We start from the raw sequence: 23,144 nt of genomic DNA, 5'->3' as shown, positions 1-23,144 counted from the left end.
TACGTAATAATTTGTCTTTTCTCCTGATATGTCAAATCATAACTTCCTTATCTTCAACAAATATCTATATTAGTGTTGCAAACATGATAAGTTGAAGTATATGTAAGGGATAGAACATGAACTAAGATAAAATGGAAAGAAAAAAACAAACACAAATCACCCCAAGTTCCAGAAAGTCTTGATCAAATAAATGTTATTTTCTCGTTTTAATTTGTTCATATGATCCGGAGATTTTAATATGGTGAAAAAGACAAAGAAAAGAAAAGTTACACAAATAAATTGATATCAAAATATTTTCTAATTAATTGGAATGAAAAGATGCATACTTTTACGCAATTTCAAAGCTACAATATAGAACCTTGCTAATTTAACTATTAATAATTTCCAATACGTTATGCAATGAACCTCCTTTGGCTTTTACATAAATTTCTTCCTTTTTATGTCTGAACAAATAGTATAAAAATTGCATATAAATCATAGTTGCCTAGTTCTCCGAAATATTTACTTATTACGAAATTTAATATCTCATATTGGTTCATCTAATTTTTAAAAAATATCAAATAGTAACATTTTTTGTTGGAAAAAAATGATAAATTATAAAATTAAAGCAAAGATGACTGATCTAAGGATAATTGATAAGATGTTATAGTTATCATTTTCTTTTACATTATTAATGTTCGTTACTACATAATCTTGATAAGTGTTTTAGTTTTAATAATTCATATATTTTTCAACTATTATTTTATAGATTCACTTTTCATAAACGTCACAACTTTTCATTAAAGGGAAACTAAAAATAAATAAGTTAAAAGAGAATCTCGGTTTGTGGTGACACCAAATAGACGGGGTTCTCTTTTATATAAATATATGATTTATCCGAAATACTCTTTAATGTATCTGAATTACATATTATGTATCCGATTTTTGTTATTTTTTAAGGGATTAATGTAATTACAAACTAATGAGGGATAAATTGCAATTTCATATCAAAACTAGGGAAAATTGTATATAATGACAAACTAATAAATCAAATTAAACGTTATAACCGCACTTTGATTTAATTGTTCCCTGTAGCAAACTGTTTGTCAATCACCTCTCTCCCGCAAACTCTCGCTCGCCACTCTCCTTCTCTCGCTCGCTCCCTCTCACTTTTATACAAACACAAGTGTATAAAATGCATTTCTATTTGTATAAAACAAGAAAAAATTGTAAATACACATATATTATTGTTTTCCTCTCCCAGATCTCGCTCACTACCCTCGCCTCTATCGCTTATACAAACGGAAATAAAATGTATAAATTGTATCTCTGATTGTATAAAGCGTGAGAAAATGTATATACACATGCATATACATATATCTTCATCTTATACATTATAATTTTACAATACAAATATTCCCCTGCTCAACTTTTTTTCGTCTCTCTCTTTCTCTTTCTCTTTTTTATACATACATAAATTATACAATTAATTTGTATACAACTACTTTCTTTTGTATATGTATAACAAATTATACAATTGATTTATTTGTATATGTATAATGAATTATATATATTTATGTTTGTTATTGAATACAATTATGCAAACTTTGCTATAACATAAAAATATAAAATTTGTGTTTCTTATATGTGAAAATTGCTTTTAAAATTATAAGATTTATGCAAGTTATACAAAAATTGATTAATATTTTACTAACAACTCTTTTTAATATAATGATTGACTAATATAAAATGAAAGAATTATTCAATATTTAGTACATTTCGAAAGCATTAAATTTAAGGGCAACTTTCACATACAACAAATAAAAAATTTATATTTGTATGTTATAACATAGTTTGCATAATTGCGCTCCATAACAAACATAGAAACTGTATAATTCGCTATACATATACAGTTGAAGCAAATTGTATAAAACGAAGTGTATAAAACAAGAAAGAGAAAGACACTTGGGCAGAGAACTGTATAAAAACGAAGTGTATAAAACGAATTGTATTATCATAAGTGTTTAGAATGATTATATACAATTTGAATTTGTATAAAATGAGAAAGAGAGAAAGACAAAAGAGACTTGACAAGGAATAAACAATTGAATCGAATTGTATAAAACGAGAAAGAGAGAAATTAGATACAATTTGAAAATTGTATAAAACGAGAAAGAGAAAAAAGGCAAAAGAAACTGGGCAGAGGAGTATTTTTATTGTATAATTATAAGTGTATAGGACGAAAATATATGTACTTGCATGTGTATATACAATTTTCTTATGCTTTATACAAACAGAAACACAATTTATACATTTCGCTTCTGTTTGTATAAGTGAGAAAGGCGAGGGTGGCGAACGAGATTTGGGAGAATGGTGAGCGAGAACTGGAAGAGGGGAGAGAGAGGAACAAAAATATATGCATTTATACAATTTTCTCTAGTTTATACAATTAGAAATAATTTTTATATACTCGTGTTTGTATAAAAAGTGAGGAAGCGAGCGAGAGATTGGAGGAGAGTGGCGAGCGAGATATTTGGGAGAGAGGCGCCTGACAATTTTTTGCAAACGTTTGCTATGGAACACAATTAAATCAAATCCTAGCTATTTCATTTATTTTAGGTTATTAGTCTGCTATTACATATAATTTTCCCTAAATTTAATACCATAGTTTTGTCATTATGTAAGTAAACAAAGTGTCATTATCCCAAATCCAAAATTTCAAAAATCACTCCCTTTTCCCGCTGAAATCCTCCCTTATAAATATAAGGGAAAAGGGTCAAATATGCCCCTGTACTTTTCGAAAAGGTTTAAATATGCCCTCCGTTTAAAGTTTGGTCCATTTATACCCTCGCCGTCCAATTATTGGTACAAATATGCCCTTATGGGCGTTAGTTGGCCACCTCAAAATTTTCAACGCATTTTACTTTTTATTAATTACCCAAATGGATTTTCCACGTAATTTTTATTTTACAGCGTGACATTTATATTACAAAAGAGAAAGGGTCAAATATGCCCCTAAAAATCCGACCCATTAAACTTACCCATATTTTAAGGTTCAATTATACCCTTTTATTACCCGGATCCGACCCAAAACCCATATCCCTTTTCCCCAAATTTTATTACCCGTATCCGACCCAAAACCCATATCCCTTTTCCCCCCAAAACAAATCCCTAATTTCCTAAACTTCCTTTTCCCCCAAGAACACAAATCGCGGCGCATTAGGGTTCTTGAAGACTTGCAGAAATTGCGGCGGCGCTAGGGTGTTCATTTTGAGGAGCTCGAATAAAAGAGTGTTCTAGTCATCTCCAATCATCTTCTTACACTTTCTCCTTTAAAAATGAGTCGGGACTCGACTGTTTCAAGTTTGTCGATGGTAAAATGTCAATGTGGTATTGTGGCGAAGATTTTCACGGCTTTCACTCCAACTAATGCTGGAAGACGCTTTTATAAGTGTGCTAATCCTAATGTAAATTTATCATACAATTTCGTTAATTTTCATATTTTTTGTGAGTATTGATTTTAAGTTCATAATTGTACAGGGTTATAAATGTGCTTATTGGAAATGGGTTGATGATCCGCTCCATCCTAGAGTTGCAAATCTAATCCACAATTTAAAGAAGGAAAACGATTATCTTCATCGTGAAAACAAAAGTTTGGAGACGAAGATGGCTGATCTTGAAAAGTATTTGGCATCTGAAATTGAAGAAAAATGTGAACGTCTAAATGAAGAGGTTGTTATCGATAATGAAGATGTTGTTATCGATAAGTCTAAGACAAAAGTTGATCAAATATGGATTGTGATAGTTATGTTGTGGTGTTGTTTTGCAGCATTCATCACATTCTGGGTAATGAAGTAGGAAGGAAAATAGGAATTTCTATCAGTTTGTAATCTTTAACTTTTTCATCCTTAACTTAGAAAACGTTAAACATGTGTGATGTGTTGAATTGTAGTAGTTGATGACTTGAATTGTAGTAGTTCATGACTTGAATTGTAGCAGACATTTTGATTTATATGGTATGTTAAGTTCGATGTCACCATTTCTTGCTTTTCTTTTTGGTGATGGCATAATTGTGTTTGATGAAACACAGGAAGTTTAGGGGGCATATTTAAACCTTTAAATGCAGGGCATATTTAAACCTTTAAATGGGGGGCATATTTAAACCTTTAAATGGGGGGCATATTTAAACATTTAAACGGGGGCATATTTAAACCTTTAAACGGGGGCATATTTAAACCTTTTCGAAAAGTTTAGGGGCACATCAATTCTGTTAGTTGACTATATGGTTCTGTACATATTGAGTTATTTCTATGTGTTTTGATGTAAACCTTAGGCAAATAAAACACACTCAAAAGAAGACGTCTTAAATTCACAATGACAAGACAAACCACAACAAAAAAAGGTATCTGTGATGCCATTCTATGAAGGCATATGAAAGTTTCACCTAACTTAATACTCATTAGCAATATTGTTAACCATGAGCATTAACACAAATTAACATAGAAAATAAATTACAATAAATCATCTACAACAGGATTTCTGCCCTTAACCCCCATCATCTTGATTCTTTTCTTTTTTGCTTGCATTTGCACATGTCCAGCAGGGACAGCTTCTTTTCCCTTCCATGTTGTTTTGATCGGAGAATAAGGCAGATTAGTTGGCACTGAGGCACCAGTGTGATCTCCATAAAACTGAATTTTTCTTGCACCAGTTGGAACAACCCTTTTTTTCAACTTCTCAGCCCTCAATTCCGATTCACAAATCACCATTGGTCTTAGAGGTGGGTCTTCTTCATCTTCAACATTAGGACCATATGGTTCAAACTCTTGTGTTACAGCCTCAGTCCCAGTTTCAGCTTCAATTCCACCCTCAACATCAGAACCATGTTCATTGTTAGACATTGGCCTTTTGCCTTTCTTCGAATGTGCATTATTTTCAGCACACTTTTCCTGTAATTTTTTTTGTATTTAGATTAATTAGCTTACAATTAAAAACATGGAAAAACATGAAAAACATGTAATATTGTGCTTACCTTGTAACAGGACCTGACATTGTGATTTGATTCACCACAGTTGTTACATGTCATTTGAGTGCCTTTTCTAGACTGAGACCATTCACCCTTTCTTTTTCTTGCTTCATCTGGTTCTCTATTCCTTTTCATTTTTGGTCTACCCAATTGTTTCACAACATTAGGAGGCAACATTGCACTTGAAGGATCAACCTTCCAAAACTTTTGACCTCTTACAGGCTGCATCTTGTTTTTATATGTAAGCATGTAAGCCTCCTTGCTATACCACCAATGTATTTCAGTTATTGGATTTACTTTTTTGTGTGTCAATGCTTTGATGGCATGCTGGCAGGGAATACCTGATAAATCCCAAATTCTGCAAGTGCATCTCTTTTCCTTTAGATTGACAGTGTGTCTATCTTCTCCATCAGACACTTCATAGCCCCAATCTCCATTGAACTCCACCTTACAAGTGTGTGCTAATGCCCTGTAGTCGATGTACAACTTCATGCATTCCGGACTGAAATCTATAACCCAAGTCTTCAACTTCTTTTCATTATTCACTAGCAATCTCATCACTTGTACTCTTATTTCTTCTAACATCTTGATTATTGGCTTGGCTCTAGCCTCAAGAATCCATGCATTGAATGATTCAGTGAAGTTGTTATCAACCATCATGTTCTTACACTGAGTATCAAAATAAGCTCTACACCATGCCTTTGGTGGATACTTTACCAAATTTCTTGCACCATCTTTTGATAGTTTCCCCAACTTATTTAATTGGTCCTTGAACTCTTCAACATAGGAACTCCAAGCACACCACCACATCAGCTTCCTCATTTGACCACTCCTCCATTTTCTGCACCAGTTACTCTCAATGTGTCTCACACAATACCTATGTTGAGCTTCAGGCAACACTTTGACAACAGCATCTATCAGTCCCTGTAACAGTGAAAGTTGAGAATAAATAAGTGTTAAAAACAGAAGTACAGTGAGTACAAGTTGAGTAAAAACAGTTGGTACATTATGATAAAGAGTGTGTAAAAACAGTGAGTAAATTTGTGAATGAAAGTGAATTAAAAACAGCATCATACCTTTTGCATATCCGAAATGAATGTGACTTCTGCACCATCTTTAAGGTCCAAAGACCCCTTCAATAACTCAATAAACCAGCACCATGTATTGCTTGTTTCTTTGTCCACTATTGCCCATGCTAGTGGATAGAAACTGTTCATAGAATCTTGTCCTAGAGCAACCAACAGAACACCCTTACATATACCTTTCAAAAATGTACCATCAAGTCCAATAAATGGCCTCAAACCAGATTTCCACCCTTTCTTAAGAGCATCAAAACAGATGTACATCCTTAAAAATTTTCTTTTTCCTTCAGCCAGGGCATCCTTAGAGATATTTATCAAAACATCACTTCCGGGATTGGATTGCTTAAGCTCTTGTGCATAGGCCTCAAGCTTGTTGTAGTCATCAATAAAACTTCCATCCAACTTCTCAAGAGCCATCCTCTTAGCCCTTTTAAGTTTAGACTGACACACATTCAATTTTAAGTCATTTTCAAGCTGTCCTCTCATATCTTTTACCTTATACTTGGGATTATTTTGAAGCTTGTTCTTGAAGTATTGAGCTAAAGTAACTGCATCAGCTCTAGCATTAAAAAAGGTCTCCTCACATGTGTGCTTGTTGATGAAAGTCTTTATCTTAAACCCTTCAGTTTTGCCATCTTTTGAAATCAAACACCTAAAGGGACATCCTATATCACAACCATACCTAGTTCTCTTTGTATCACCTTTTATTATAGTCAAAGCCCTTTTGTTAGCTAATGCATAATAATTCATAACCTGTCTACCTTCTTTCATGTCTTTAAATGTCATACCAACTTGCAATTCTTTGAAGCTTTCCAACCTGTCACCTACTACTCTTCCCCTTTCATTGCTAATAGCATCCATCCACTCTAAATCACATTCCTCACCCTCAGAAAGATCCCATTCATCAACAGAACCAGGACTGTGTTCACAATCTGTACCAACCTCAACATCTACACAACATGATTCAACATATTGTGTGATATTTTGGGCAACGACAGTGAACTCACCCTCCTCCACAACAAAGAAGTTGACGACTTTAAATTTCTCACATAGAAGGCTAAGGATGGCCCTAATTCCATCATTCCCATCTACTATATAATACTTTTCAGAGGGCCCAGTGGTTAATAATTGTTTAACTCGAGAAAACCCTAGCTTGGAAGTAAACTCATCACATATATCTTTATGACTCAATAATTCAGGGTCAAAATTTAGCCAAGAGTGCACCAATTTCTTAGTGTAAGCCAACAGAGGTGAAATGACCCAACTACCCCCGTAGTTGAACACAATTTCAACTTCATCAAGCATTCTTCAAAATCACATGAAAAAAACAGTAAAATCAGAGAGACCACTCAAACCAAACACATTAAAAGCTGCAAAAATAAAATAAAGTAAGCCCTAAAAGACAAACAACATCTCGAGACCACCAAAAGAGAAACAAAACAAAGCTATCAAAGGCATAAAAGTACATCATTTTAAAACAAAACAATACATTTCAAGTGATTTTGATACACGTCGACTTTACTTAAATACCCTAACTCATAAGAAAATGTAACCCTAATCGAATATATAATTTACTGAAGGGAGAAACTTACCTTCAACCCGTAGATTTTCTAACCCTAGCGCCGCCGCAATTTCTGCAAGTCTTCAAGAACCCTAATGCGCCGCGATTTGTGTTCTTGGGGGAAAAGGAAGTTTAGGAAATTAGGGATTTGTTTTGGGGGGAAAAGGGATATGGGTTTTGGGTCGGATACGGGTAATAAAATTTGGGGAAAAGGAATATGGGTTTTGGGTCGGATCCGGGTAATAAAAGGGTAATAAAAGGGTATAATTGAACCTTAAAATATGGGTAAGTTTAATGGGTCGGATTTTTAGGGGCATATTTGACCCTTTCTCTTTTGTAATATAAATGCCACGCTGTAAAATAAAAATTACGTGAAAAATTCATTTGGGTAATTAATAAAAAGTAAAATGCGTTGGAAATTTTGAGGTGGCCAACTAACGCCCATAAGGGCATATTTGTACCAATAATTGGACGACGAGGGTATAAATGGACCAAACTTTAAACGAAGGGCATATTTAAACCTTTTCGAAAAGTACAGGGGCATATTTCACCCTTTTCCCTAAATATAATAACAACTCTTCATTTCCCACCATTTTTTTCTCCATTTTTCAAACAACAAAAACAATGGCACCCAAAAAACCCTCTTCTTCTCCAATACCCATCGGTAAGAAAGATCCAAATTAACAGTTCAATAATCTATTCATAAAAATCTCTAATTTTTTTTATTTTTCTGTTGTAATTTTAAGGAAATTGCGAGGTTGTTGTGGAAGCTGGGAAGTTTAATTCAGAGTTAAACGAAAATAGTCTCAATATTTCTTTGTCAAAGAATGTCAAAGTCAAAATTTCTGGTAATTTTTGCTGTTGTTGTTTACCTTTGGTAATAGATCTGTGGTTTGTACAACTTTTCTGAGTATGCTGAAAATTTGATGCTTTTTGAATCGTGTTAGTACTCTTTTCATTTCAATATAAGTGTTTTAGTTTGATTGGGAATGAAATTTAATAAAAAAAGATAAACCTTTGAATTGTGTGGTCTTCATATAAAGACGTGTGTAGTTTTTTTAATCTTGTGGTTACAGACTTGTCAGGTATTAGAGAACTTACTAATTATAGTAAAATACACTCATTTTGGGACAGACTGAAAAAGTGTATTTTTTAGTATTTGTTTTGGGATTGAAGGAGTATTATTGGTAATACTACAAAGTTGTTTACTTTTTGTTAATGTGTTTGTAGTTGTGGATGGTGGGAATCATTCAGAGGAATGCAGAAACCCTATTGAGTATGATGAAAATGGTACGGAATATTGATTTTTTGTTGGGATGAGTTTCTCCTTTTCTTGTTTTTATTGAATTTGTTGAGTCTATAACTTTTCTTGATTGGTGAAATGCTCGATTTTGTTTTTGGGTTGTGGCGACTAGGAAATTATTGTTTTGTGCTCATTAATCCCAAAGATGATGATGGAAAAACCAAGTCTTTACTTCAGGTAATTCCTTCATTTCATGTATGTGTATGCCTATGCAGTGTATATATTCAATTCACTCAACCTTGCCTTAGTACTAAGCTACTTCATGTCAATCATATACTAATAATACATTATGCTTGATTCCTTAATCATATTTAGTCTTTTGTAGCATGTGCGTATAGTTCCTTTAGCTTAGTTCTTGGACAACCTTTCTCACGACTCACGAGTCTTGCTCTTGCACTTGAAACTTGTTGAGGCAATGAAATGGTAATTTGATAAGAATTTGGTTGGGCATTTTGCTTATAGCATTTATGCAAATCTGGGGGTACCATTCTCCAAAGAAAATGATTGTTTGGTTAATACTGGTTCTTCTGTATTTTCGAAGATACCTTCCTGTTTGTCTCTGCCAGTACTCAACAAACTTCTGCCAGAAAATGGTGGCTGACATTCTAAGTATGAATTGGTCCATAATTTAATATGTTTGTGTAGAGTATCAACCTATAAATGCATTGATATCAACAAGGTAAAAACTTGAACATAGGGTGGTAGTGGAAATCCGCTATTTCTGTGCATTTGTGATCAATTGCCCTTTCTATGTTCATTGGTTGACAAAATCAGAAAGTTGCACATTATGTTAGTTGTGTTGCTTATGCCTTGTATTTCAAATGAAGGCTGTTTTCTCTTGCTCTGTTGCTTGTTTGTGCTTGTCTTTTACCCAGTTTGATAGTTGTAGACTAATTGGCAACTCTGCTTGCACTGAGTTGGTTCCTTGTATATATTCCTCACTTGTTTTTGTCTATGCTGTGGCAGGAAGTATTAAGCATTTATTCTAAAGAGCTTCCGGCCATGAACTATGCTGCAAACACAGGAAAAGAATCACAATTCCTTGAAAGATGTGTATCAAATGGGTACAAGCATTTAGTTGATTTTTTCTTGTGTACTGATATGTTTTGTGTATGCTCATTTAGTGCAATCCTGCATTCTTGCTATCGTTTTCTGCAAAAGAAACATTATAGTCTCTGGATTTCACAATATTTCAGATGGATGAAAATGTATATTCATTTTGAATGTTGATTGCTTTTGCAGGAAGTACTGCACGCTAGTTCTGAAAACCAAGGATGACATAGACCCTGGGGAGGTATACTCTCAAGCATTACTGTACTTGTGCTTATTATGTGCTAGGTGGATAAGTGGAGTGGAAAATATTCCATCCTCAAGGTCATTGAGCTTGATGGCATGCATATCGATGATTTGCATGTATTAACATTACTATTTAACTGAATAAGTCGGTGTTCTTGCGAAGATTTTCTGGTTTTATACTATAGTCTACAGTCTACACCTTATATCAATAGTCATGATTGACTGCACGCTGCTTTAACTAAATTCTGCTCTAATCCCTTTTTTTTTGCTTTTCATTATGTCAAAGGTTATTGCAGCAATCACTTATCAAATAATTCCAGCTGATATGCAATTTGCTGAGGTTCCTATTGCTGCTGTTAAATCAGTTTACCAACTCAAGGTCCTCTAGCTGTTCTCTAGCTTTAATATGAAACTTATGTTGATTTGTGATTGTTGTTTTGATTCATAGTCTGGCTTTAGAATACACTCATTATTTCTCTCATGCTTGCAAGAGAAATGATGCAAAATTGAAAATATTGCTGTCAGAATTATGTAACTTTGTGACAAACATTGATGTAGTGTTCTGTTTAAACTTAGAAAAAACTTCATCTTCTTTACTCTTTGTTTACTTTTCTTTGTTCTTTCTAGGAGAGATGCCTACTATAGACTCAAATTAACCAAATAAGAGTGCCCACTCTCTACCAGTTTAAGCTTCTAGCTTTGGTACCCTTCATAACTATTCTGATTTTCTAAACAAGGTGCATTATTTTTTAAGTTTGAAAAACTTAACATTCCAATGCACGTACATGCAATTAATTTTGACAAATTTCCATACTCGATAATGCTCAATGATATAGGAACTTTGGACAACATTAACACCCTGAGCTTGCAGGGGATTGGTTATTCAATCTATTTGGAGCTGAGGAAAAGATTGCGACATGTGGGTGTTCGAACAGTACTTTGTTGGGGAGATAAGGAGTCTGAAGGATTTTGGCTTAAGCAGGTAAACCTTCAATGATGTTTGTAAAAGAAGTATAGCCAATCATGGATGGTTTTAAAACATTACGCATTAGTAACATCTGTCTCTCCAAAAGGAAATATATAGCAAGTATTTTCTTAATATAAAAGACTACCAAAAAGCATGCTTTGTAACATAGTTTCATATCTTTTATGACACTTTAATAAGTCAAGAAATCCAAAATATCAAAATGCAACATGAGATTATACTATGATATATCCCTCAGCATTTCTCTGAATAATTAGATACAGATAATACAAACCAAACAGGTGAAAAGATGCTGGCTATTCTGCGATCTGATCAATGATCATTGATTTATATACACATGCTTTCACTGTTGCTCCTACACTCTATGATAATATGAAATATCTGTAGGGTTTTTCAGTTATTGGTCAAGTTGACACGAAAGGCAGAGCTCGCAAGCTCCCTATCAAGGCTGATATTCGGAAAGCATTGTGCTTTCCTGGTGGTTCAAATCTCATGATTTCTCATTTCAATAAGGATAACTTACACAGTTCTGCAGTGTATCTAAATCTGAAATTCCCCTTAAAGCCTTTAAGAGAGGATTGCCAATCTCCAATTCTCCAAGAACAAAGGGATACTCTGTCTGAGGGAAATAACCATTCTCCAGGAAGAAGTCAGGCCACTAAAACCATGGGTTCTAACTACTACGGTAAGTGAAGCTACTGCTTTTAATTTTCATCTTGTATCAACTGCATGGTATGTTTTGTGTATCCTTGCAACAATTACTTATTTGCGCACATAAAAAAAGTTGCTCGCTACATGGTGAATTCAGTAATCTTATGACCCTTAAATGTCTGGTTGCATCAACATTACTTTTAGTAATACGGCTTATCTTTCCATGTGTATCACGAATCTCATTTTCTGTATTTCTTTCAAGATTGCCAAGATTTTCAACCTGGAGATGGTGCTGTCGGAAGCAAACATGGACATATAGGATTTAATGAAATGGAAAGCCAAACTCTTCTGAAGAAATGTTCCTGTTCAGCGTCAGAATCAAACAAAAGGACTTGGGAAACCTCACACACTTGTGTTAAATCCAAAAAAATAAAGGGAGGTCATCAAACTGACTGTGACTTGCATTCTAAGGACATTAGCTTAGAAAGTGTTTCGGGGAACAGTTTTTCTGCTATCTCTAAGAGCAAATGTCAGGTAGGTATTACTCCCAAGGATCATTTGACAAGCCACTTTCTGGAAAAGAATGCTGTAGAAGCTACAGCAGATAATTTGACATATGAAGGGAATAGTAGTCGAGTCATTTCTTCAAGAGGGACAAACTTCAGAATTATGCTGATGAACATTGCTGATGATAGTAAAAAGGCAAATTTGACCAAGGTATACTCTAATTGCCTACTCTCTTCCCAGATACTGTTTTAATGATTATTCGATGTTTAACCCATTTCCTAATATAATTTTGTAAATGATGCTAATTGTTCCTTTTAAATGCTTATTTTATGCTGATTATGCAGATAATAGGAGACCTTGGTGGAGATGTTACTGCTGATGGAAGTTCAAGCACACACGTAGTCACTGGCAAAGTGAGGAAAACTTTGAATTTCTGCTCAGCTCTCTGCTCAGGGTCAGTTTCTTTTATCTTATCTATTCCTTAAATGTAGATTTGTTGTTTTCTATTTCTTATGTCTACTGTTTCTACTAGGCCACTTTGTTGTTCTTTATCAGTAGTAATATTGAGAGGGGAAGCAAAACCAAAACCGACCAATTGACGACATAATCCAGGAGAGTAAAAAACATAAAGTTGTGTTAATTAGGCTATAGTACTAGTTCAGAATAGTCAGGAATAAGTCCAGGATTTAAGTCACTCGTAATACTGGCCATGTGCATGTGAACTACAGTTGATGAGGAATGATCAAACCAAAGACCAGCATTGTGCTTCGTAGGTTTATTTCAGGTTAATTGATGAGTATTTTCTTTCTTAAAGATTACTTTCAGCTTTCCTTTATAAAAAGGATATTTTTCCAAGATCGACATCCTAAGAGCCTGTACAAAATTGTCACAGCATGTGCAAATAAGAGACTAAGGAACATTTTGTGCAAAATATCCTAAAACTAGGAGAAAATATAGGTCTGCATGTATAGGACAAGTTTTTGTTGTTGTGCTTATAATAAAAGGCGTATATATTCATGGCTGCAGTGGCGTAGCCACATACTTTCAAGGGTGTCCAATTGGACACCCTTTGTCGGAAAAATATTAGCATATATACAAGTAAAATGTTATACGAAATGATTAAATAATCTATTTTGGACACCCTTAACATAACAAGTTGCTATTTTTGGACACCCTTTAAGAAGTTTCTGGCTCCGCCACTGCATGGCTGAAACTACTGTGCATAATGGTACCAAAGTGTTAAGATACTATTAAAATGTCCTTGGAGTTTTTGAACTAAGGTCAACTGTCTTTACAACAACAACAACATATCTGGTGTAGTCCCACAAGTGGAGTCTGGGGAGGGTAGGGTGTATGCAGACCTTGCCCTACCTTTGTTGGGGTAGTAAGGTCTACTGTCTTTATTTTCTTAAATGTATGAACAATACTTCATATGTTCACTTCTAATTGTTGTTCTTTTTGTCCAGCTTTACTTTTTGGTTTCCAGAACTTGCAACCTAAATTCTTGCAAGTATTTAGACTCCTAATTTTGATTTCATGTTTTCTTGTTTTTGATCTTGTGGAAATGTGATCAGAGCTTGGATATTGTCACCAAATTGGTTGAAAGAAAGTTTCCGAAATGGCAAATTTTTAGGTGGGTAAAAACTGTTACTTTTGACCTTAATTGGAATATTTTTGACATCTGATGATCAGTTGCCATTGTTTTTCTCAGATGAAATGCCTTTTATTTTGAGGGATGAAGACTATGAACTTAAGTACAGAAGTGCGCTAAAAAGGGCAGTTCTTAGAGCAAAAGCATACCCCCAAGCTCTTCTCAAGGGTTATGACATATGTCTTGCAACTCATGTTCATCCTCCAGTTGGTACCTTATCAGCCATTGTAAAATCTGCAGGAGGCAATGTGAGTTAGTAATATTTATTAATCGAGCAAGCATTTTTTTGGAATATTCAAAATGTTGTGTATGGATTCATATTGCCGACCTCTACTTCTACATGTTCCAAAATCATGTCAAACTTGAGCTCTCTACTTGTCAACTTCCTTAGCAGAATTTGGTTTTAGGGCATCCTTATGTTTTATAGCTCCATTGTGCATTTGTTGGAGAAGGGGAGCCTTGACACAATGGTAAAAAATTTCATGGTGTGACCAAGAGGTCATAAGTTCATGCTGCAGAAACAACCTTTGCATGAATGCAAGTAAGGCTGCGTACATAAGATCCAACATGATATTGGCTCTTCCAGGATCACTGTGCATAGAGGGACTTTAGTGCATAAGGCTTCCCTTTGCTGAGCATCTATTGTGTAGACACTTTTAGATACATACAATATTTATCCCAACAGACATGCCCTACATTATTTTTACGTGCATTTCTCATCAAATTCTCAGGTTATACGTGGACTCAATCAAGTGAAAGATGAATGTAAAACTATATTTGTTGCTTGTGAAGAAGACATGGATGAAGCATTGTCAGCAGTGAAAAAGGGAATATGGACTTTCAGCAGTGACTGGTTTATGAACTGCATCATGAAACAAGAGCTTGACTTAGGAGCTCCTCAATTTGCAGAGTGCCTCTAATAGATAAACTATGTGCAAACTGGTCTGGCAAATATGAAAAAATGTGAATATCTTTCCAAAACTTTTCAACTTCTAAAACTATTTTTCCAAAGTTTCAACCAAGTCTATCTCCAAATGCCTACTCAATTAATGATGGAAAAAGTAAGTCATAGACTTTAGATTTTTAATCTTCCGTCTGCTGTAAATTTATCATCATATTTTCAAGACAAGCAAAATGAAATGACACATACAAAGCATGACTGCTCTGTTGGCTGTTTGAGATCAAAACATGGCTATAAGTTATATGAGCATGTTATCACAAGAGGCTGTGCTGCTTTTCAACAAATCCATTCTAAGAAGTTTTGACAAATTCAATTCCATGAGTTTACATCAAGTGAACTCATTTAACATTTCCATATTCTACTATTGTAATAAGTACACAATAAAGATACAACGAGTACATGAATTACATACAAATATGCAGCCCAACAAGGGCCTTGTTATTGTTTAATCAAATACAACGACAATCAAAATACAACGAATACATGAAAAAGTACAAATATGCAGCCGAACAAGGCCTTGTTATTGACTTATTCAAATACAAACACAATCACGATACAACGTGGAATGAAATACTGATAGCGGGGTACACAGTCAGTCAGTCTTTTGTTATGTCTGAATTTCTGTGAAGACAGTCTGAATTACAGTCATACTAACCGTGAAAATAACAGCAAGGAAACTCCATGGACTTTCTTCAAATCTGTGATTGAGAAAGGTTGATGATATTCTTCTTCTTCTTCTTTTTCGACATCATGATCTTTAAATAAAACATTGATTCACAGGTCTCTATAAAATTGAAGAAGATGTACAGGAAGTGGAGCATCATGAAAGAAAACTTTGTTGATATAATTATCAAGTATAGGAAGAGGAATTTGAAGCTGGAAAGTAAACTCTTCACATTTGAGTGCGCATGCTATTGATTTTGAAGCAATAAAATGTCACACCACACCAAATCTCTATCACGTTTCTTCATGATATTAAACCAGCTCCTCTTGCCAGTACTAGTGATGAAGTAAATAATATCGCGGAACATCATCTGACACCACTCACTGTCTGAATAATGTTCATCATAAAAATCTCGAGCACTGAGCAAGTACTCTTGTTCAACACTTTTTCAAGGGATGCCAGCAGCAGCTCCTCATCTGATGAGCAATTTCTTATTCAACAAGCGTAACAATTCCCTCACCGCTTTCTGCTTGGAATTCTCCATGGGTGCATAGAGAGATTTTCTATAGTGAATGGAAACCACACGGGGCACGTACTACTTGTCATAATCTTCTTCACCAATACATTTAACAAGTGTATCTGGAATACGAAAATGTACTTTCTATGTCAACTCTTCATGTGGTGCTGTACCTAACGCGTCAAGTCAGGTAAATCAATGATAGAATGTAAACCAGTTAGTCTCTTCGGATGATATCATCGATCTCAGCCTGAAGAATATACGTCCAAAGAGACGTTAACATCAGTTTTCGTTGGACCATCCCCAACTTATATAAATATGTTCTTTTTATGTGTTAGAGATGAACACAATATGACTAGTAAGAAACAATATTCTTCTTCTTCAATTTTTTGAGTGCTGGTTTTCTTTGAGATAGAATCTTTGTTAGTTTCTGGCTCCTAGAGTTTTATACTAGAAGAGCTTGCTGAATTCTGGGGATACATCCATACCGGGTGAAATATCTTTAAGGACAGTGTCTTTTGACACGCCTCAAGCTATGAAAATTTCCTATGAAAGTTATTCGTGAAATACAAGCTTTGGTGAATCTGGTACAAGTGTTCGTGATGAAGGTATTTTTCGTAAAATTTAGAACAATCTTAAGGATATTTAACTTTTATTTTACGGAAAATCAATTACAAAGTTTTGATAAAACAAATAGAAGGCCAATTGAATTTTTGTATTCACGTTAATAAGGTACCTACCACGCTTGTTTATAATTTACTGAATTTGTATGTGGTAAATTATATTATGATGTATGTTCCTTAATGAAAAGATGTTTGGAAAATGATATAATTCCGCTAAGTAAATATAAATTTGACTAAGCAAATGATTTAAACTATTGTGGTCATTTCTCAAGTGAATTTTGTGGCTAATATGTGAGAAAATGGGTGTTAGATTTTAGTGCTTCTAATCATTTTTTATACTTGAAGTGATTTTGTGTTCTATATCCAAATTGGAGAACTACTTCAAGTTCTTAAAATGAAAAATTCTTCTTAAATATTCACCTCTATATATTAAAATGAGTTTTATGCTAGTAATTTATCTATACTTATTGTTTCAAATTGTTTTGAAGATCGTTATTGAGTGGTTGTCTAAGTTATCATATATGAATTTCTTTTGATGCATAAATTTATGTTGAAATTAAGATTACTACGAAAATATATGTTGGCGTTTTTGAGGGTTTAAGTTGTTAAAAGTGATTTTATCGAATTTCTTGAGACTTTTATAAATAATGACTAGATGTGAAAAATATTTTAATGTAGAGAATTTTATGGATGTTGAATATTTTTTCCTCTATTATGAAGTATTTGAAAGTGTAGGAGTATGTTTCTAATGTTGTGCTACATCATGATCCTAAAGAAAAATGTAAAATAAAATAAAATTTGATCAAAATAATTTTTCATAATTGTATGTTAATAAATTTGGCATATACACATATTTGTGGTAATCAATTGTGATTTGATTGAATGCAATGTTAGAGATGGGAAAAATAAAACAAAGTATTGTTGAGTTTTTAAAAGTGAAAATACTTCTAATGTACTTGTTGGTAAAAATGATATTAATTCTTGATATATTATCTTGAAACAGTCTTTGGTAACACATGAGAGATACAATATGTACAATACTAAGTAAATTAAATATTTGTTGTACAAAAATGGAAGAATATATGATGACAAAGATAAAAGAAGTTGGTACATTTTTGTAAATGCCATAATATAAAAATCAACTAAACAAAGTTAGTTGTTGTGAAGTTGATCGGTGATGAGACTTAGTGGTTAAGACAATTCTATGTGTATTCCAATTGGAATAAAATCAATTTTTATGTAACTAAATTAGATACATGTGTTTGAGACACAATGTGTAGAAATAATGCATGCGATAAATTATTTACGTAAATAAATTATGTGTAGTCGAAGGTAAATCTGATCAGTTCACAGACTAATGAAACATCGAGGGGAGTAAGACCTTAGTCATTTGAGAAGATTAACAATGATGGTAACCCAACCTATGTGATTGAAGATCCCATGAACTAGGTTCATATGGGTAATAACAAGTCATTAGTTGATCAAGTAAACACTATAAAGTTTTGTCCCTCCTATAATGTGTGAATATAGTGTAATAATCTGCAAAGCAAAGTGAGGCAGAGTTAGAGCTCTTAATCCAAATCATATCCTTTATAGGTGGTGTATTGCTCTACAGAATACACTTGATGATTGGACCTATATGAGTGTGAAATGGTGCCGCTTCTATGAAATTTTTACAGATTTATAGAGCAATCATGAATACTAGGACATGCGCATGACCGCTTAGCACAAAACCGCGATAACGACAAAGATTTTGTGAGTATAATGTGATGGAATAAGATGCTGGACTTACAAAATAATTATTGTTTCATAGAAGTTCTAAACTTCACCAAATTATTCATGTAAGTATAATCTTGTTTTACTTAAGTCTGGTTCATACTTTACGGACACCAGATTCGATGCATTAGACTCATATGTGAAAATCCAACAAAAAAACTCTTATTTCATTCTATTTCGTAATATTCTTTTTGAGATATGTAGGGAATTCTTGAAAAAATAATTCTAGTATCTCAAAAAATAATAATTCATATTATTGTCTAAGCTTCTTTCCTTAATCTATTTATTAGACTCTTTATTGTATGACAATAATATTCAAAACATTACTATTTCGTTATTCATTATTATTTAGTCTTTAATGAGTTACTATTAATTATTATGAAAATACCTTAATATCCATTTAATCATCATATTTATGGGCTATATTAATTTTTTTTATAGCCATTGAAAACTATACGTTGAAAGGATTAAATTCTTGGTCTTTTGGTGGAGTGATCCCCTTATATATTTTTTCCATTTGTTACTATAACACCCTGTATTCTACGTGTACTTGTTTTATCATACGATGCTTATATATTGTCTTGTGGTATAGTTATGAACTCGGTTTCCTATGCGACTAGTGACAATAGAATAGATTTAAAGTGTACTGTCTATATATTTTGATGTGACACGATTAAGTTGATATCGATGGAAGTATTTAAACTTGAAATCATAAGGTGGTGTTTGAGTCTAGAGTTGAAATTGACAATGTATACAAGTTTTAAGTTAAATTAAAGGTATTATGTTCTAGAAATGCAATAAAATATTGAGGTGCTTGCTTGACTTCACTAAGCTAGTAGGTGACAAGTAGTGCATCACCTACTTTGACTTATTGACCAGCCAAATGCCCAAGTAGGTGCAACACCCACTAAGACTCATTTGACCATGTTATTGGGCCAAGTACACCACCTATATCTGGTCCAAGTTGAATAGAAAAATAAAGGAGAAACGGACAACCAAGACCCAATCTTTTCAAGCCCACAAGAAATAATTTGAATGAAAAATTAGGTGCATCACCTATGTGTGACCTAAAGTAAAGACACATGTTGGCTGCAAATAAAGTATAAGAAAGGTGGCACAAGAGAACCAATTAAGGTCAAAAATCTGATACAAATATCTCATTTTTCTCTTATCCAAATTTTAAGCTCTCAAGTTCATATATTCCTCTCACTCAAGATGAACCAACCGCCCAATTTTTCCACTAAGGGTTCTAATAACAGATAGTATTAAATAAATAGTATTAAATAATATTAATATTTACTGTGTACTAATCCTAGTCCTATTAGGATTAGTACTCCTTAATCTTAGTCCTATTAGGATTAGTACTCCTTCCTATATCTCCTATATATATATCTCATGTATTTCCTTATTAGGTTAACATTTCAATACAATCAATATTCCTTCATGGTATCAAGAGCCAGAAAACCTAGATCTTCTTCTCTCTAGGTTTTTTTTTTCTCTCTTTAGAGCACCGATCGTTCCTTCTCTTCTCTTGGGCGGCGGCAGCCATGACAACCGAGGTGGATCCTCTCGATTCACTTCCTTCTGGCGTTAAACTCCTTCTCAGGCATCTTCATGCCCTGATTCCTGAAAAATTATCAGACATAAATTACCCTACATGGAAAATCACCGTTCTTACCGCCCTTGAGGCCAATTACCTTCTCAAATACGTCGATGGAAGCACAGAACCGCTGCCGGCAGTCATCACTGCCACGGACAAATCAGAAAAAACCAATCCGGCCCATGCCGCCTGGAAAGCCGTGGATGGCCAGATCCGATCATGTTTGATTGCAGTCATCTCTCCCACGGTTCAGAAACACGTCCAATCTTACACAACTGCTTCAGCCCTGTGGACGGCCCTCGCAACACGCTATGCATCAATTTCCCACTCTCATATTTTTCAATTGCGTGATCGTCTCCACACAATTACCAAAGGCACGAAAACTATGGCGGAGTATTTAGACGAGGTTTCCACCATCATCACAGCCCTCGACACCGTGAACGAAATCATTCCCGAAAAAGATCTCGTCATGTGCGTCGTTCAGGGGCTCCCATCAGCTTACTCCTCCATTAAATAGGCGGTTCGCATCAGTCCAACGCCCGTTGACCTGACTACTCTCTCCTCGTGGCTAAAAAGTGAAGAAATCAATGTGGATTTGAAGAGCAAACTTCTTCTCCGAGAAGCCGCTGTTATGGAGCCGGCCACCGCCCTCACCGCAAGCCAGAACTATCGCGGGGGGCGTAGTGGCGGCCGGCAGGGGAGTCACGATGGCTACGACAGAAACAGCGGAGGCCGCGGGCGCGGCGGTCAGTAGGGCAGTCGTCCGCCGTACGACGATCAGCAGCACGACAGCAAAACAGCCTGCACTCCTTCGGCAGCGGCGGGCAGTCAGCTTCCAGCGGCGGGCAGGGCACTTACGAGCGGGATTGTCCAACTTGTCAAATCTGTCAGAAAATAGGACACACCGCTGTTCGTTGCTGGTTTTGGTATGAGGAGAGCCGAAATAGTGATAACCGTGCCAATTATGCATCTCAAACCGGCCCCTCCTCTGAATGACTGTTGGATACTGGGGCCAACATGCACATTACTTCTGATCTATCCAAGCTTAACGCTCCAAATCCATATCATGGCTCCAATGGTATTACTGTTGGCAACGGTGAGTCGCTTAATATTTCTCACACTGGCACGGGTACCATTAAAACCCCCACCGCTATCTTTCACCTAGGTAACCTTACCCACGTCTCTTCTATTAAAACCAATCTCCTTTCAGTTCACCAATTCATAAAAGACAATAATTGCTCACTCTTGTTCACCTCTAATGATTTTCAGATCCTAGACAATACTACCAAGAGAGTGATTTTTCAAGGCCCATGTGAGCATGGTCTGTACGTTCCTCCTGGCACAAGCTCGTCTGCCCACCCAGTTTCAGAAAGCGTTCCTGTGGCTCCGGTGGCTCTTTCAGCTGATGGCCACAGTCTGTTGTGGCACAGTCGTCTGGGTCACCCGTCTACTCAAATAACAAATTCTTTAATGTCTCAATTAGGTTTTTCTTTCATTCATGTAAACAATTGTGACTCCTGTTCAATTGCTAAATCTCATAAATTACCTTTTACTTTATTTGAGAAGCGTACAACTGCACCTTTTCAACTTATTCATTCTGACCTATGGGGTCCTACTGCTGTTCCTTCATTTGCTGGTTTTCGCTATTATATTTGTTTTGTGGATGATTTTACAAAATACACTTGGTTGTACCCACTAAAACACAAATTACAGGCATACACCACCTTTGTCACTTTTGAAAAAATGGTCAAAACACAATTCAATTCTCATGTTAAACTTTTTCGAAGTGACAATGGAAAGGAATATGTAAATAACATCTTTGTCCAGTTTCTGCAATCCCTGGGAATTATATATCAAACCTCCTGTCCATACACTCCCGAACAGAATGGGGTGGCTGAGCGTAAGCATCGCCATCTCATTGAAACGGTGGTTACTCTTCTACATCAATCTCATCTCCCTGTCTCCTTTTGGGTAGAAGCTCTAGCCACCGCAAACTACCTCATTAACAGAATGCCCAGTCAGACCCTCTCCAACAAATCACCCCTATCAACTCCTTTACCAAGAACTTCCCAATTATACCAACCTCCGCGTCTTTGGGTGTCTTGCCTACCCTTGGCTACGCCCTCATATTACTCACAAATTATAACCCCGATCCCGTCCTTGTATTTTTTTGGGATATCATCCTACCTCCAAGGGTTATCGCTGTCTTGACCCACAAACTCATAAAGTCTACATATCTTGTCATGTCAAATTTGTCAAAAATGAGTTTCCCTACGAGTCTATTTCCTCCTCCACAAATACATCATTCATTGACGTCCTTCCCCTTTTTCCAACATACTCACAGGGTCCCTCACCACCTTCCCCCACACCTCCACCCACTACCCAAACACCCCTCATCACCCCTTCGACCGTCACCCACAATACACCCGCAACCACCACCCACACTCACAACCAACCTGAACTACCCCATACCCACAACATCTCCAGCCCGATCCTGTTTTAGGTCCTTCCCGGCCACCCCCGAATCACCACCGCCCGTGCCACCCCCAATACTCATCCCATGTTAACCCGTGGCAAAGCCGGTATCTTTAAGCCCAAAACATTTCAGGCTACCATACTACCAAATACACCCCTTCCCGATAGTGAACCAACAACCTACTCTGTTGCCTCAAAAAATTCTTATTGGCGTCATGCTATGGATGACGAGTTTAAGGCTTTGACTGATCAGAAAACTTGGGTTCTTGTACCTAAGCCCCATGGGCGGCACCCAGTGGGCTATAAATGGGTGTACAAAATTAAACACAATGCAGATGACAGTATTTCCAGGTACAAGGCTCGTTTGGTTGCTAAAGGCTACAATCAGGAGTATGGGCTTGATTACTCCGAGAATTCAGTCCTGTTATTCGGCAGGAAACCATTCGCCTGGTACTGTCACTCGCCGTGCGCAACAATTGGCTCATCA

At 35.5% G+C, this 23,144-nt stretch overlaps 3 protein-coding genes across 3 annotated transcripts; 2 read left to right on the top strand and 1 right to left on the bottom strand.

Annotated features, from left to right (window-relative positions):
- The first annotated feature begins 3,317 nt into the window (after positions 1-3,317).
- Positions 3,318-3,837, top strand: LOC138347926 (uncharacterized). Its single transcript, XM_069296536.1, has 2 exons — positions 3,318-3,446; positions 3,520-3,837. The coding sequence occupies exons 1-2, from the start codon at positions 3,318-3,320 to the stop codon at positions 3,835-3,837; spliced, it is 447 nt and encodes a 148-aa protein (XP_069152637.1).
- Positions 3,838-4,327: 490 nt separating this feature from the next.
- On the bottom strand, positions 4,328-7,394 carry LOC104645464 (uncharacterized). The gene is made up of 3 exons (XM_069296525.1): positions 6,082-7,394; positions 5,012-5,929; positions 4,328-4,928 (listed from the first exon to the last, which is right to left on the bottom strand). Exons 1-3 carry the CDS (start codon positions 7,390-7,392, stop codon positions 4,491-4,493), a joined length of 2,667 nt encoding a protein of 888 aa, XP_069152626.1. The 5' UTR covers positions 7,393-7,394; the 3' UTR covers positions 4,328-4,490.
- Positions 7,395-8,192: 798 nt separating this feature from the next.
- Positions 8,193-15,228, top strand: LOC101254373 (uncharacterized). Its single transcript, XM_004236518.5, has 14 exons — positions 8,193-8,312; positions 8,395-8,496; positions 8,879-8,938; positions 9,064-9,128; positions 9,918-10,015; positions 10,194-10,245; positions 10,534-10,626; positions 11,119-11,229; positions 11,620-11,917; positions 12,146-12,600; positions 12,735-12,844; positions 13,965-14,023; positions 14,102-14,289; positions 14,773-15,228. The coding sequence occupies exons 1-14, from the start codon at positions 8,273-8,275 to the stop codon at positions 14,959-14,961; spliced, it is 1,920 nt and encodes a 639-aa protein (XP_004236566.1). The 5' UTR covers positions 8,193-8,272; the 3' UTR covers positions 14,962-15,228.
- Positions 15,229-23,144: the final 7,916 nt, after the last annotated feature.

This window comes from Solanum lycopersicum, chromosome 4, assembly GCF_036512215.1.
Source record: "Solanum lycopersicum chromosome 4, SLM_r2.1".
NCBI lineage: Eukaryota > Viridiplantae > Streptophyta > Magnoliopsida > Solanales > Solanaceae > Solanum > Solanum lycopersicum.
Note: the sequence above shows the minus strand (reverse complement) of the source record. Positions and strands in the feature narration are given on the sequence as shown.

What these genes read in the sequence shown, in the direction of transcription:
- LOC138347926 (XM_069296536.1), top strand. Translation starts at nt 3,318, where the DNA reads ATGAGTCGGGACTCGACTGTTTCAAGTTTGTCGATGGTAAAATGTCAA. An exon ending in ATAAGTGTGCTAATCCTAAT is followed by an intron (nt 3,447 to 3,519) that starts GTAAATTTATCA and finishes ATAATTGTACAG; the next exon opens with GGTTATAAATGTGCTTATTG.
- LOC104645464 (XM_069296525.1), bottom strand. Translation starts at nt 7,392, where the DNA reads ATGCTTGATGAAGTTGAAATTGTGTTCAACTACGGGGGTAGTTGGGTC. An exon ending in TCATTTCGGATATGCAAAAG is followed by an intron (nt 5,930 to 6,081) that starts GTATGATGCTGT and finishes TCACTGTTACAG; the next exon opens with GGACTGATAGATGCTGTTGT. An exon ending in ATGTCAGGTCCTGTTACAAG is followed by an intron (nt 4,929 to 5,011) that starts GTAAGCACAATA and finishes AAAAAATTACAG; the next exon opens with GAAAAGTGTGCTGAAAATAA.
- LOC101254373 (XM_004236518.5), top strand. Translation starts at nt 8,273, where the DNA reads ATGGCACCCAAAAAACCCTCTTCTTCTCCAATACCCATCG. An exon ending in TGTCAAAGTCAAAATTTCTG is followed by an intron (nt 8,497 to 8,878) that starts GTAATTTTTGCT and finishes ATGTGTTTGTAG; the next exon opens with TTGTGGATGGTGGGAATCAT. An exon ending in TGCTCAGCTCTCTGCTCAGG is followed by an intron (nt 12,845 to 13,964) that starts GTCAGTTTCTTT and finishes AAATGTGATCAG; the next exon opens with AGCTTGGATATTGTCACCAA.